This window comes from Panthera onca, chromosome C2 (genome assembly GCF_046562875.1).
Source record: "Panthera onca isolate mPanOnc1 chromosome C2, mPanOnc1 haplotype 2, whole genome shotgun sequence".
NCBI classification, from domain to species: Eukaryota; Metazoa; Chordata; class Mammalia; order Carnivora; family Felidae; genus Panthera; species Panthera onca.
In genome coordinates, this window is record NC_138347.1 from 78,212,903 (window position 1) to 78,229,168 (window position 16,266).

The window sequence follows — 16,266 nt, forward strand, 5'->3', positions numbered from 1 at the left end:
CCTACAGAAAGTGAAAGGACAAAAAAACTGGTACATCCAGACAATGGAATATTATTCAACACTAAAAAGAAATGAGCTATTAAGCCATGAAAAGGCATGGAGGAAACTTAAACGCATATGACTAAGTGGAGGAAGTCCATCTGAAAAGACTACATGCTGTATGATTCTAGCTATATGACATTCTGGAAGAAGCAAAACCATGGAGATTGTAAGAGGATTGCCAGATAGTAAGAGTGGTTGCCAGGAGTTTTGGGGTGGGAGGAATTTCAGGGGAGTGAAACTACTCTTTATGGTCCTGCAATGATGGATACATGTCACTGTATATTTGTCCAAACCCATAGCAAATCAGCACCAAGTGTGAACCCTAATGGAACCCATGGGCTTTGGGTGATTATGAGGTGTCAATGAAGGTTCCTCAATTGTAACACATGGCCCGCTCTGGTGGGGGGGTGCTGATAATGAGGAAGGCTGTGCATGTGTGAGGTCAGAGGCTACATGGGAAAGTTATGCTATCCTCTCAATTTTACTATGAAACAAACTACACTAAAAAAGTCTTAAAATGTTTCTATCAAGTTTTTGTTTTACACTTCAGAAGATTTCTAAGAGACAATAAAAGCCATGAAGTAGAAATCTATATGAATAGCTAGAACTGCTCAAAAAATAAGTTTATTTGATTATAAAGTGCCTTAATAGCATATCAAGAATTAACTATTTTCTTTGCTCTTTATTTTTCTTTTCTTGGAAACATTGTATCAGTCATTTCATTTTGGAGGCTCTATCACCTAGATTTTAAGGAATAAGAATTTTGAACTTTTTGGTACCCCTAATTTAAGCTGAATCTTCTTTGCCTATTTGAATGTACACATACATGATGTGATTCTATATATAAACAGGAAAACAAACTGATATTTTTAAAGTGTTATGTATTATATCCAATGTCATTCCATAGTTATTTATAAATCTAAGCTATTAAATTGCTTTCATGCCATCTAATGTAGCCCATAAAAGAACAAACTTTCCTATTTCTTTAGTAAAAATCATCAAACCATTTTGATAGTAGATATTTTATTGGCTGAATCAAAGTATATAATTGAGAGTTGATATTAACACTGAGTTTAAAGGGGAACATGCCCAGAGCCCACCATCTGTAGTGCCGTTTCCACATACAACCAGGCATCTGCATCCCTTCCCAATGCTGCTGAGGTCATTGTCATGGGAAAATCACTAAATAGACATTAGGAGTATCTGTAGTTTAGTTCCTATTCCAAAGCAAACTCATTCTGATTTCAATCAAATAAAGTATTAAATCTGTGAGTATCTCATGTACCAAATGAGGGTATTTTCCTGGTCTTTCCTACCTCATAGATTGGTGAAAATAAGAAAATAATAATAATTTTCTCTGAGATGAGAAACATCAATATTTGAATCTCCGTAATGTCTCTTTCCTCTTCCTCAATGATAAAAATAAAGCCAAAGGACAGACAGACACACACACACGCATACACACACGTACACACACATGAACACACACACCATCAACACCATTTCTTGATGCATTTTTATTTATTTTGTAAATTTTATTGCATGCCCTGGCAAACATGGGTGTGCCTCTGGCTCACCAAAATCCCATTACACAAAATACCAAAAGACAAGCAACAGAAGCTTAAAAAAAAAAGTATCACATCTATAAGAAAGAAACTTTCAAAAACATTAATAAAGCATATAAAACATTTGACATTTAATTTTTGTACAATTATAAAAATAATAAAAAAAAACACAACCTTTAACATTTAACATCCCACATACTGTACTTTAGGAGAATGTCAGGAAAACAAGAGGTCAGTGGAATTAATGAAGAAAGTTCTATTCTCCTTTTCTGTTTCTAATCACCTCCAAACAAAAACCTTTCTACTCCCCAGCTAACTGCGTTGAGCTGAGGCCACCAGAACTCCATTAAGCCCACTCCCACTTGTCTGTCCCTAATACTCTTTCACCCCTTATCCTAGCTACTCATACACTCAAAGAGCGCGAGTTGCCACCAGGACATGAGGCCAGTAGTTGTGCTTAGCCTTGGCTAGTGCCAAACACATGATACAGTACAGGGATTTCTGAGTCCTTAGTGCTACCTGAACAGTGCTGAAATAGCTCAGAAGAAGTCCTAGGCTTGTTCAAACACTCAGGACAGTAGAGGAAGCTATTTCCCTCCTCGCGTTGCCAATGCACAGCTTTTATTCTTCCCCTTAATAGGTTTTCAAATCCACATATTTATTCCACAAAGTAACAGGGCCCACAACCACTTAAGCACAATAAAACTTTGAAATCAAGGACTCACTCTCTTTTAACGTACAAAATAAAAATAATAATAAAAAACAACTTTCCCACCCCCCTATCTTACAGTTATGGCATTTATTTTCTTATTTGACATTGTCATCTTACTAAGTGGTGTTTCCATGAAAATATAAAAACAATAATAATAATAATAAAAAAAAATTTTGAACTGTGGTTCTGGAAAACCCACTATCCCAAGAAGAAAACAAAAACTGAAACACAAAGTAGGCAATATCACACACAAAACATATATACACTTTTCAGGTGAAACTCACACATCATATTTTTGAGCCCGGTTAGCCCTTTTGCACTTTAAAACAGAAATGGAAGCTTATGTGCAATCAAAGCCCTTTACTAGAATGCACAGAAGGATTTTAGAGCTCATTAGCATATGTACAAAATATTTGTTTTAGAGTTTGGAAAAAAAAAGTATCTTTCTGAAAGATCTACAGGAGTATCGTCATTTACAGGTTTTCTCAAAGTCTGAAGACGATTCTATGTTTAAGTGGTTCAAGCAACGCCTCCCTTGGAAGGCTGATCCCCTCATCTGTGGGGACATTTTTATGTCTACGACAGTCCAGAAGAGAGATGGACGGGAAATTAGATTCTCACAGTTATTTTCCAACAAACTCAAACTCTTATTGATCAAAAATGAAAAGTTATATAGTGATGCAACTGATGCCACAGGAAAGCTGATCTCATAATCTTATATTTTCCAAATCACTACTGTTTTCATCCTTGGAGAGAGAAAGATAAACAAGCTTCTACTTGCAGAGTTTTACATCATTGGAGGATTTCCAAAAGAAACTTTTACCAAATAATATTATCTGTGTTTCAAAAGGTCTTCTAAGAATTTCAGTTCACAGCTCACTGACTGCTTACCGTTTAGAGGAGATTCAGTATTTCTGTATGATTCCTGTTTTTCTGGATATTCTTAATAAACCTTATGACTGCAGTGTAAGAACTAGATAGAGGGCATTCATTCTAATCAAATCAAAATTTGAACAGTGGTAGCAAATGTCTAATTGACTTAGTCAACCCAGTACTGAAACTTAGTTTTCAGGCTTCTGTAATGGCCACAAATGTTTTCCCAATAAATATTAAGAGATAAGGCATCTGGTATTAAATGTAAGTGGATTGCTGATATACCCAGATACATATACCAGATGTGTTTGACCCGGTTGCCACACACCTTTTAAGAATTATTAGGCATTATCTGCATTCCCCATTCCCAACCAAAAGCAAGAGAGGCTATTTCCCTTCTTCCAGTGCCACACTCCTGTGACAGTGTGAACGTGGATTTTTTTTCTTGTGATTGGACTAAAAATAACCGCAAAGTGAACGAGCGTCACTAACAGCAGTGCCAGTAACATGAAGTATGCCAACATACAGAACTGTGGATATATGTATACAGTCTCTCCCATATGATAAGCAATGGTAAATACAACTGGATGCATCCAAAGGTTTGATGTGCCAACTGTTTAATATCAAAATAAGTGAAGGGACATTTTTGTCACTCACATGTGCCGTCAAGCTCCAGATACCTATTACCATACATGATACCCCTTGAAATAAAGGGTATAGATAAACCATCCAAATAAGTAAATTAAAAAAAAATAATAAGTTGATAAGTGCAACTCAATTTCCTTTCCTTTAAATTACATTTAAACAAAACTCAATGTCCCCCACCCAAAAATACATACTGTATATTTATATATTTATATATATAGTCTTAGACTATAAGGGTGAAAATGCTTTATAAAAGTCAATGAGAAATCTTTGCAGCTTAAGGAGACACCCACTGCTCTTTTGCTCACTTCCACCTAGCCATGGTAACTTCAGTTCTGCAAGCAATAGATTTGGAGGCTTAAAGCCAGAATCAGAATCAGATGCCAGGTTGGACATTAAATCAAAGGTAGCCTCTTACTTCTTCTTCCCTTAAGAAACCAGACTGAGAAGAGGAAGAAGACCTAGGGAGAACGCTCTGAAGGTCAAGCACTAGTGCTTTGTAGGGAGGCAGACAGGTGGGGACAGGATGGTAAGAGTTCACACGGTGGTGCTCACTCCCCCTCTTCCTTGATGCGCTGTTGCTTGTTGCGACGAGCATCCATGTCAAAGTTGAAGTCATTCCACTCATCGCGGGGCGGGAAGGAGATGGTCTGGCGCAGGGTGAAGCGCACAGCGTCAATAACGCGCTCGCCGCGGGTCTCACTGGAGCCCACGCTGACTGTGGAGGCACCACTTGGGGTCCTCAGGAGGTGGGGAGGGGAGGAGAAGTCGTGGAGCTGTCGGTGGTCCAGGATGCCCTTCCAGATGGCATGTCTGAATTGCTCAGGGATTTTTAGACTTGCCAAATCCTGTGCAATAAGAAAGGGGAGCAAACAGATTTAGGACAAAGGGACAGACTGACGATTTAGTCCACATCATTTTATCATTCCCCAGTGTTCTGATTTAACTGTCCTGAATTGATTGATCTCCAAATTGGAAAATAAAATTAATTCTCTGATAACCCTTGCCATTATATGTAAGCAAAAGGCACAGCCTTGAGGTGCCATTTCTGCTTGTGGATAACACCCCACTTGCTCTCTAATGGTCTGTTTTTTCACTAGTAAAGTAGGGATAGTTAGATCAGAGGGCAAAAGTCCTAAACCAAAAACATGAGATAGAGGTACCTTCCAACTCTTAAATCTACCTGGCTCTAGTCACTAGAAGAAAGATATCAGTGGAACATCACCACTGCTCAAATGAGTAGATGAGGAAAAAAAAAGTTTATTAATAGGTAATGAACACTCTCTGTATACCAGGCACTGAACTAATTATTTTATATACATGATCTCATTTAATGCTCAGATTAGTGGTAGATACTATTGCACCCGCTTTATAGATTGAAAAGCTGAAGTTCAGAGAGGTTGACAAGTCTAAAGTTACACAACTAAGTAAATGAAATGGGGACTCAGGACAGCCTCTGAGCCTAAACTGCCCTAATGGCCAGAAGGTCTCTTGGTGTTTGGATAAACCAGGGTATCCAAATGCAAAGTATGTGTCCATCCTCTATTAATGGGGGTAGAAGGCATTACAAATATGCCCGAGCTTAACTATCTGTGGAGACATCTCTTACATTTTTATCTGCATTATCTCTTCATTAGCTTGTTTCAGTGATGGCTCACATTTTTTTTTTTGTTTGTTTGTTTTGTTTTTTTGTTTTTTTGTTTTTTTTGGAGCAGCATGGTGGGTAGAAAGAACACTGTGTTTGGAGTAAGAAGACCTTGACAGAGGTTCTTATTCTGTCACTGAATGACTCTAGACCTTCATCAAGTCACTTTTTCCCTACTGGCCTTAGTTTCTTCATTGATAAAATGGGATCAAATTCCTTTTTACATCAGCACGCATTGTGGGCTCTTGTGTGAATATGGATGTGAAAGTACTAGACCAATTATAAATGACACTATCTAAATCTTAACCATTGGCATTATTACCATATTAAATTATTATTAACCCAGTCCGGCATCTTAGAAGGGATACTTATGAAAACTGCCAAATGTAACCATATCGTTTTTCCAGGAAGGGATGCCAAATGACTCAGACAGGTATTGAGAGACAAGCTGCAAAAGAAGTTTCTATTTCCAGTAATGAGATGGAAGAAGCTGAGGTGAGGATGCAGAAATGAGATAGCTTCCCAATTACTTCCCAGTTTGGACGTTTGCAGTATGGGCACTCCGATTTCCCATTCTGGCAGAAGAATACACCATAAAGAAGACAACCCACATGGAGATGAGTAAGTGTAACTCTTTATGCTTCTGGAGCTCTCAATAAGTCTCTAACGCTGTAAACTGGCCTCCCTCTATCTCCATGATTCTCTGGATAGATTTTAACTTATGATAGATGAGGAAATTGTTGTCCAGAGACCGGCACAAGACCTAGCCAACACCAACAGAGATGGACTTCTGGAGAACACCTGCAGATCCTAATAGCCAAGGGGGTACCTTGACACACTCCCCAGTGGGGACAGGGAGCAAGTGGATGGCATAACTTAAAAAAAAAATAGGGAAGGGACCGATTCTCTGTTCTATCATATAGGACTATCAAAGACAGGGCAACTCTCTTCTCCTCAATGGATGGACATCATTGTAAAGTTACCCAAAACCTGTCGAAACTTACTACTAAAGCATTCTCTATAGTTTTCACTTATAATTTATTCCATCAGGGAGCAGCAGCCAGGGTGATGTGTGGGGAGGAGAGGGGTGGGCACAGAGGCAGTGCAGTATGTACTTGTCATCACAAGGGCTGGGGCATTCTCATGCTGCAGGGGCATCTCTAGCATCGGTGCTCAAGGAGGGGAAAGAAGAGATCTCAACTACACAAACAGCAGCAGAGGCAGAGAATATTTCTTCCACTAGTCCAAAAGGCCCTCTGGAAGCTGGAAGAGAGGATAGTAAACCCCAAAGAGAGCAGCATGAAGAGAAGCCTGGAAGGAAAATCAGATTGCCATAAGCCAGAACAATACAAGCTCCCAAGAATACAAGCCATTCATGAAGTGGTATAGGAAGCGCGCACACACACACACACACACACACACACACACACAGTCCCCTTCCATCCAGCTTGCTGCAAAAGACAAAGAATATCAAAGCCAGAGGGAGTGATTTTGAACCCAGTTTGATAAACTGAGGCTCAGAGAGGCAAAGTGATAACCCAAAGTCTCATTATTACTAAAAAGCATGGATGGGACTTGAACCATGACCAGTGAATTTTCTCAATGGTCAAGGATGGCTTGGCCCTATTCTAATATAATTGAAAATGAGGGAACATATGGTTCTAATTGAGAGGAATGGCTGAATCCTCCTTAAGGTCCTACTTTAAGGAAAGGCAGAAGAAGCCAGTTAACAGAGTTAAAGACCAGAAGCTTCCACCTTAGGACTCTATTCCTAGTTCTGCCATCAACTCATCATGCAAATGATTATAATGTTGTCTCTCCATGATTTAAAGTGAGGATAATATCACCTGATTCCTGATAGCTTCCCTGGGGTCTCATACTGATTAATGAGCACATCTAAAAAATTCTCTAAATTCTTTCGAGATTATAAATATCTTGGAGGTGGGAATTGGGTTTCCTCTTTCCCACTGAATACAGTATGTGTGCTATAGAGAATTACTGGCTGATCTGACAAGCAGAGGAAGACTGATCACCAAACTTCTCACGTATGTAGGCTCAGGCCTGGGAACCTTTCTAATATGGTAATGGTTTCCACCAAATTTGGGGACTGAGGGTATGATAACAAATTTTAAAACCAGGGGGAACTGAACTACAAGGTGGATGTCACCAGGGGGAGGGAATGAAGAAATAAAACTCAAGAGAAAAGTCTAACAGTTACTTACATCCATGGAGTAATGCTCAATCTGATAGATGGTGGTCAGCCCCTGGGTCGTGAAATAGTCCAGACATGATGAACAGCCCAACCTCGCTAAGAAACTGCAGAGGGAGGAGGGAAGAGGAAGGAGGAAACAGAAACAGAAAGTTCACCCCAACTGCATTGGCGAGATAAAGGAAAACCCAACATTATCGCCCTCGGATGCCCTACAGGAAAGACTAGGGGCAGGTGAAACATACGGAGGCCTTGGATTTGAGGTTTGGGAATGGTTAGTGACTTGAACTTTAGGTCTATAGAAATTAAAATCAACTCTGAAGATTCCTGCAGAGCAGTGATTTTCAAAAGGTGATTGGTGGAATTCTCAGGGGTTCTACATAGTTAAGTGCCTTATGAGCCATTGCAGGGGGGTGAAAGGAAGGAGCCCAGTGGTCAGGTTCCCAGCGCTCTTGCCTCCTGCCTCTTCACATCCAAAAGAGCACCTCTACTCGAATTGCTTTGTCTCTGGGGTTTCTGAGAATGGTTCACGCGGCTAAGAAAAAAATGGAGGCTACTCTACTAGGAATGCTTTCTGATTTATGTCCTACTCAGAATACAGACCCCTCCTTTCTGGCGCTGGTCTCAGATTGGTGATGCCACCATCACAGAGCCACAGGTGGGGTGGCACAAGCCACACGCCTTTCCGTCTCTCTGACACTGTTTAGGACTGCCGCATCAGTCACATGGGGATCAGTACCCATTTTTCCAACAGCCAAACGAAAGGGTCATTCTGCACGTGAAGCAGGGGCAGATGATGTGCACTAGGCATGGATGTGGCACCCACTCTCACTTCTGTGGGAAGAGATCTTTCAGGCTTCACACATTTCCCTCTTCTGGCTGTCTGAACCCCCTTGCCTAAGGTGTGCCTGCTTTGTGTATGGCAGTGTAACAGCGGCCATTGGCTTCTTGAAAGTCCCTGTCGTCTCTGTAACCATTAAAACTTCTTTACGGACATCCCACTCTGACATAATGAGGCCATGGTGGCTGAGAGCTAGGAGTCCTGGAGAACGGGAAAGGGAGCGAGATAGCAAGTTTATGGCCCTTCTTGGGTCCCCAGCCCTGAGCACCAGTTTGAAGGCCACAACTGACCATGTGAAACTGTGAGGGAGGAGGAAGAGGGTAAGTGGAGATGAGGGGAAACAGGCATGAAAAATGATTTGCCTATAAACTCACATTTTCACTTTGTCCCCTATGGATTATAGTGCTTTTCCTCGATTAAACACTGCTGACCACTCCACAGATCAGAGATAACAGTGCTGAACACCCATCGTAGGAAGGGCTGCTTTCTTTTTTTCCCAACTGCGTACTGAACTCTGAGAGCATCCGCCCTCCACCACCCCGAGTTGCTGAGGACAGGCCCCCGGGGGCACATGCCGTGGACTCACCTGACAAGGCTGCAATCTGTGGGGTACGGAGGTGGGGGAGTGCAGTGGGAGGTGGATGGCATGGAGAGTGGGGGAGGGAGGGCCTGGGTGGGGCTGAGTCCATTCATGTCTCCAGCCATTGGCATGTGGGTGCCCATCATAGGAACTGAACAGAAGCAGGAGGAACAGAGAGGGTTACTGCCGTCATCAGTACCAGCTTCCCAGGGGTCCATCTTGTCTGGTTTAATGTTACCAAGGGCCTAATCCACCAGCCTTCCTTTTCAGTCTTCTCTCTCACTGCACCCCTTAAGCACCCTATGTCTCATCCAACAGAAGACAACGTTCACCAAACTCCAAAATAATTACACATTTCTCGAACCCTGCATGTGCTCCTAGGACAATCTCCCCCCACTTCTTTCTAATGCTCTGTTCAACTGCACACTACTCCTGAGGTTAATATATTCCTCTTTGCATTTGCCTTCATGGCTTATATTTCTGTCTCCCTTGTTAGGCTAACTTCTTAGGCCTGGCACAGATCACGTGCTCAGTAAACTGAGGTGAGGTGAACAAGTAAACAGATCTGTGAATGAGAATGACCTCTGGAATAACTGTTTGGGAACAGAAGGATTTATTGCAATATTTGGGAACCATAGGCCTATTAAGCAAGAATGAAATGAAAGGTTCCAGCTCTTTCTTATGGTCCATTTCTGGATTGTATTCAGGGACACCAGCAACACTGATTGGTTTTTTACTAAACTACAAACTGGAAACATCTACCTATAGAGAAGAAGCGCTTAATACAGATCATAGCTATGAAACAAATTTTGTCTTCAGGTCAAAAAAAAAACCAGAGGAACATTGCTACTAAAAGATTAATGCGATTTGCTTTTATTTTCGTGAATAGCAATATGCTCCCAAAGGAAAGGCCTCTGTCACCAACTAGCCCCCTAAAGAGCACAGGTTTATTTTATCTTATCACTTTCCCTTCTGACTTTGCCGGTGCTATCAAAGAAAATTGTGAAGTATAAAGAAAAAGTAGGCAAACCGTAAATTACACAAATGTGAAGGAACAAATGGATCTAAGATGTCACAAGAGAGGAAATAAAGTAAAAAAAAAAAAAAATGACACTTTTTCCTTTTGCTGTCAGAGTAGCAGACCTGTCAGGGGGTGAGGTTTGGAGCCTTAGGATGAATTTATCACTAGTGAGACAGCAGTTTGGCTCTAAAGTCTTTGTTAGCAAACCAAGCAACCTTACCACATACACCTGTGTCTCATGTAAATCTGAATCTTTGCCATCGGACCACAGAGAGTCACAACCCTAGCTTCCCTTAACTTTAAGAAAACAAAACCAAAACAAAACCTCTAATCTCTTCAAGGTAATACTGAAATGCAGGTTTAAAGGCTTGATCAGAATAATGAAGGATTTCAAAGGACAAGATTGAAGCATTATTTTATGAGGGGCATTGTAGGATACATGTATAGTGTTTAGACTTCTGTGTCCTTATAATACATCCTTCTGCATTTCTAGCATCTGTTTGATTTTCTCTAGTTTGGATATGCACTTTGCTAGATTTAGTTCTAGTGGATAATTCTATTTACAGCAAAGCTATATAGCAATCACCATTCATTTGGAGGCCCAATTTTCACATTGCCTCTCACAGTTATACTTAGTCGATGTGAGTAATCTGTGCGTGAATAAGTAAAAGGGAGACTCCTTTCTCTATGTCAGTTCCTTAATGACTGTATATAGGATGGCGTAGACAAGATGAGAAGGCTAAGATCACAGGGACACACAATCATAAGATGTTAAAAGTGAAGAGTGATACTTTTATGAGTGGAAACGGAGCATTAGAGCAGAGAGGTTACTTGTCCATAGTTGCATGGCTAGTCCTGCCATAGCATCCAGAGGACAACCTATTTCTCTAGACTTTAAGTCTACCACACCATGCTACTTCCCACATGTTGGATATATTTCCTTTTCACTATCTCAAAGGATATAGGAGGTGGGTCCCCCAACCAGGTTGATGGGAAGTGCATGGTTGTTTTCACAGAGATCCTTTTCTCTACTGAAGGAACAGCCTCCTCTATCTCTACCAATGTGCTTTGCCATGAACCATACACTTCGAAAGCGACGAAAAGCTCACCATGAGGAACTCAAGCCATTAGGCTGTGATCTGTCTGTCCCACTGTGCCTTTCCTCAGCTTAAAAAGCAAGCCTCTCCCCGCACCCCAGAGTGGAATCCTCCCCTACACTAGCCCTGTGGACCCATAAGGCGCAGCTAAACGGAGATGCTCTTACTGTTGGCTCCCATGCCATCAGGAATGGTGGTAGGAGTGAGGGCGTTGCGCTGCTGAGGGTTGATAAGCTGGCTCACAGAAGGCAGCTTGTTCATGCTGTTCATTTTGTTGAGAGGTGGAGAGCTGTTACCATATGAAGACTGAGTCTGCATCGAGGTCCTGGGAACATAAACATGGCAATGATGGTGAGCGGGTCATACTGAACAGGGCGGACTTGTCAGATCCCACAGGTCTCAGATCGAAACGTGGCCTTGAACTACAATTTGTAAAAATATTCCTCCAGGACCTATGACAAGAAATTATTTGTTTCTGTCTGAGAACTTTTTTTTTTTTTTGTAAACTAGGGAGGGATTGCAAGGCTATCATCAAGTCATATTTCTCCTGAATTTAGAGTATGAAGTTGTATATCTTCCTAAAGAATCTCTTTTGTGAGAGGGGAAACAATTGCATCTTCTTTTTGCCTCTATTATTTTTTTTCTCCATCTCTTTCCCCTCTCTGGCCCTTCAACTCAAACAAGTTTGAAAATCAATAAGGGAAAAGAAGTCAGTGAAGACCCAAAGGCTTAAGAAAGACATGGAGATGCCAATTTCAAATTGCAGCTGAGGCCTGTTGTGTGTAGCTTCCTAGGCCAGTTGGGATATACAGAAAATGACTACGAGCACCATCAAATCGGGAATTTGGCAGCTCAGCCTGCTGTCATGCAGAGGCCACAACATGGAAACGTGCTTCCTCTGCTTAGGTGTTCGAGGGCCTTTGAGAAAACCCATGGGGATGCCAGCTGCCTTTCTACACAGGAGAAGCCCGGAGCCCAAACAAGTCTTCTGTTGATTTTTGACAAGTCTCCTGGGAGACAAAGACCAACAAAAAAATTCCACTTAGCATAACTTCAATTTGGAAATTTACTCGGATTGGCTTGTCATTCTATGCATCATATCACATATGATATTCCCTACCAACTGTCACGTCTCACTCTCTGATTACAGAACTAGTGATATCTATGATCATCGGAGCAGGATATAGCATCAGAAAAACAAAGTTTAAGACTTCCTCTAGCATATACTAGAATCTATAGGTCCCCGTGTTGGCCACTAAATATCTTTGCTTTTGTTTTATCACAAAAAAACTCTATAAATACATACACACTTGTTCAAATTGGATGTTAGAGGTAGAAAAATAGTAAGAAACAGTCCCATCTGTGAGGAGCTCATACAGTAGTGGATACATGGGGATAACAATCCAACCTACCTTATAAGGCTGTGGTGGGAACTGGAAAAGATAAGATGAGGAAGAACTTTATGGGCTATATGCCATTTACAGTGAGTAATTATGACCACAGAACAAAGATTGGAACTATGGTGGGAAAACTCCCCTTTTACAATTTCCAGACAAAGTGCGTTATTTTTTCCTATTTGTCTCCTTCCTGCAGTCATATTTATTATAGTAGATAAGAGAGTGAAAAAACAGTTTCTCTAACATTTTATTTTGTATATATGTGTATATAAAACACTCTATGTTTTATATATATATATACATATATATAAAACTCTATATTATATAAATTATATATATGTATTATATACAGAGAGAAACTTTGTGTTTGTATGTGTGTGCATGTATATATATATATTTGTATGTGTGTGCATGTATATATATATATATGTATTTGCATAAATAAGTATGGCAATTGGTGTACAATTAACAATTCAACTGTGTTCTATAATTACTGACTTTAAGGTAGGAGGGAATCGCTTTTGCTGTTTAGATCTTGTCAAGAACTCACAATTATAGGTCCATGTTGTATAAACAGGTGTTTACGTAATAAACCCTCCCAATTGCAAGACACTTCAGGTTACTAAGCTCTCCTTTATCCATTTTCTGAATGATTTCCACATCTCTCTGGAGGAGAACATGGTCTGGCAGGGCAGGGATGGGCAGAAATTATTATGCCTATTTTACATATGTGTAAATATAAGGTCTTAAGAATAAATGGGCACGAGTCACACATTACTAAATGATGAGTTGAGGGTCTCTTGGTTCCTAGCCCAGGAGTTTCTTTCTTTTATTCTGTGATAACTTTCCAGAAACAAGACAGTATTATGCATTAGGTCACAGAATCAGGAAATGGGTTAAGTGGTAAGAGAAGTGGGAGAGACTGAGATATGGTAGGGGGCATGGGATCTAGCAGTCAGTCCCCCCAACTATCATCAATCCAACTATCATCTATCCCCGTGTTGAAGCCTAGTATTAAGAGTTAGCACGTTGGATATACTTAGGAACACTTGTAAATCCATATCAAAGTGCAGAGAAGCACAGGGAAAAGTGGCCAAGAGATGCTTTGCCAGGTGCTTTTTCCATTTTTTCCAACTCTAGGCGGAAAAATTCCCCCTGTTCAGACTCCAGGGGCAGGTTGATCTTCTGCAGCCTAAAGATACCTCTCTCTTTCTCTTCCATTTTCCCAAATCAGTCAAATGCAAAGCAAAAGCTTATGGAAGCATTGCTTGAACCATTAATATTCACCTTTAGGAAAATAAAAATATTTTTTAAAGCTTTGCATTTTTCCTGCGTGCTGTAGCATAATAAATTCCTTCTTCCAAATCCTATTACACTTCTCTCCTCTGTTTCTTTTTGAGGTCTGTATTTTTGACCATTTTATTAGGTCATTTATTATGAGCAGCCTAAACTATTTTAGGAAGCTAGCTCAAAAACCATAGATGAACAAAGAAGGAACATGAAATTTGGAGTCAAACAAAACATCCAGGTTCATCTTCTAGATTTGACACAAATTAATTGATTTTGGATGTTATGCAAGGCTCTTGAGTCTTATTTTCTTTATCTGTAGAACAGGTATTATACTTACTCTAGAAAAGCTGCTATAAAGACTAACATGGAATAATATGGAAACAACCTAACAGTCTATCAATACATGAGTGGATAAAGATTCGGCATATATACAATCACATATTACTCATTCATAAAAAAGAATGAGATCTTGCCATTTGTGCCAACATGAATGGACCTAGAGGGTATTATGTTGAGTGAAATAAGTCAGATAGGAAAATATATTGTATGATTTTACCTATATGTGGAATCTAAAAGTAAAATAAATGAACAAACAAAACAAAAACATACTCATAAGTACAGAGAACAAACTGGTATTTGCCAGAGGGACCAAGGATTGGAGGAATGAGCTAAGTAGGTGAAGGGGATTAAAAGGTACAAACTTCCAGTTATAAGATAAATGTCATATGGATGCAAAGTACAGCATAAGGAACACAGTCAATAATACTGTAATAACTTTGTATAGTGACAGATGGTGACTACACTTAATGTGGTGAGCATTCTGTAGTGTATATAAATGTCAAATCACTGTGTTGTACACCTGAAACTAATATAATATGTTAACTATATTTCAATTAAAAAAATAATAGAGGGGCACCTGAGTGGCTCAGTTGGTTGAGCGTCTAGCTTGTGATTTCGGCTCAGGGCATGATCGAGCCCCGTGTGGGGCTCTTCCGAGGGTGGAGCCTGCTTAAGATTCTCTCTCTCTCTTTTCCTCTCCTCCTCTCCTTCACTCACATGCTCTCTCTATCATATAATAATAATAATAATAATAATAATAGGGTTTTTTTTAAGTTTATTTATTTATTTGGAGAGAGAGCGAGCCCATGCATGCAAGAGGAGAGAAGAGAGAGAGAGGGAGGGAAAGAATCCCAAGCAGTCTCCACACTGTCAGCGCAGAGCCTGACAGAGTGCTCAAGTCCAGGAACCCTGAGTTCATGACCTGAGCCGCAATCAAGTGTCAGACCCTTCACCAACTGAGCCACCCAGGTGCCCCAGTAATACCAGATTTGTAAAAATAATTAAAAAAATAAAAAAGTAAAATCTATTATATTCTTTAAAAAGAAAACATTAAATTAGATTATATGAGCGCCCTGGACATTGTCCCGTAATTTGTAGATGCTCAAGCAACTTTGGTTCTTTTTACTCTTACCCTCAGTAGCAAATGTTTAATACTCTCGTTTTTGGTCAAGGGAGTGAGAGGCATCAGTTTAAGAATTAACAGGAGGAGGTGAAAACTATTCTTTCTTGAACAAGTCCAGGAATTAGGGTGAGTGGATAAATGGGGATAAGAGAGTGCCAAAAAGTCAAAAATTCTGATTGCCTCTCCTTTAATGTGGAAGAGAGGGTTAAAGCCACAGGGAGCAAGGTCAGGGCAGTCTGTTTATCATTAAGTTTTCAATGCCTGAAATACAGTGAAATACAAAGAGTATTCTGATAAGCTCTATGTGCTGTGGAAAAGGGAGCAAGACTGAATAAGTCTGTGACCAATTTAAAGGCCTTGAAGAACCACCTTACCCCCCACCCCCCTTACACATATAATGTCACAGTCATTGAGTGGAAAGTCCCAAGGATTATTGAGGAATCTGAAGAGAAGGAAAAAGTGTACAAGGACAATAAGGATCTGTGACGTGATGGGTTTCTTGCCCTCCTCCACCCTCCCAGTGCGTGCACGCGCAGGCACACACACACACACACACACACACACACACACACACCGAAAAAAGCGATAGTGTAGCAATCCTCAGAAAAACAACCAGGAGTAAGCCTCAGGCTGTTTTCTCCAGATTTCTTTAGATTTTTGCAGGAATCCAACATAACAGAGATGTAGAAAGACATGTTTCATGTAATTCTAGTTTTGAGGAGAAATTCTGGAAAAGTCAAGTCCTAGGTCTTAACTTTAACAGCTCAGGCTTCTGTGTACATTGCTAAGAAAACAATTCAGTATCTCAGAGCTGTAGGTGACCTTAAATCATTTAGGATGAAAAACACAGGTTTCCTGATTACAAGCCTTGTGCCTATATCCATGGC

The 16,266-nt window shown here is 40.3% G+C and overlaps 1 protein-coding gene across 4 annotated transcripts in view; it reads right to left on the reverse strand.

The window, feature by feature from the left end:
- Positions 1 to 1,544: 1,544 nt before the first annotated feature.
- The window catches only part of TP63 (tumor protein p63), a 228,537-nt gene continuing 213,815 nt past the window's right edge, over positions 1,545 to 16,266 (reverse strand). For all 4 annotated transcript variants that reach the window (XM_078453137.2, XM_078453136.2, XM_078453135.2 and 1 more), the window contains 4 exons: positions 11,398 to 11,555; positions 9,119 to 9,263; positions 7,705 to 7,798; positions 1,545 to 4,685 (listed from right to left, as the gene is read on the reverse strand). In XM_078453137.2, coding sequence (XP_078309263.1) covers positions 4,389 to 4,685; positions 7,705 to 7,798; positions 9,119 to 9,263; positions 11,398 to 11,555 — 694 coding nt within the window. In that variant the 3' untranslated portion in view covers positions 1,545 to 4,388. The remainder of the gene's footprint in view (positions 4,686 to 7,704; positions 7,799 to 9,118; positions 9,264 to 11,397; positions 11,556 to 16,266) is intronic.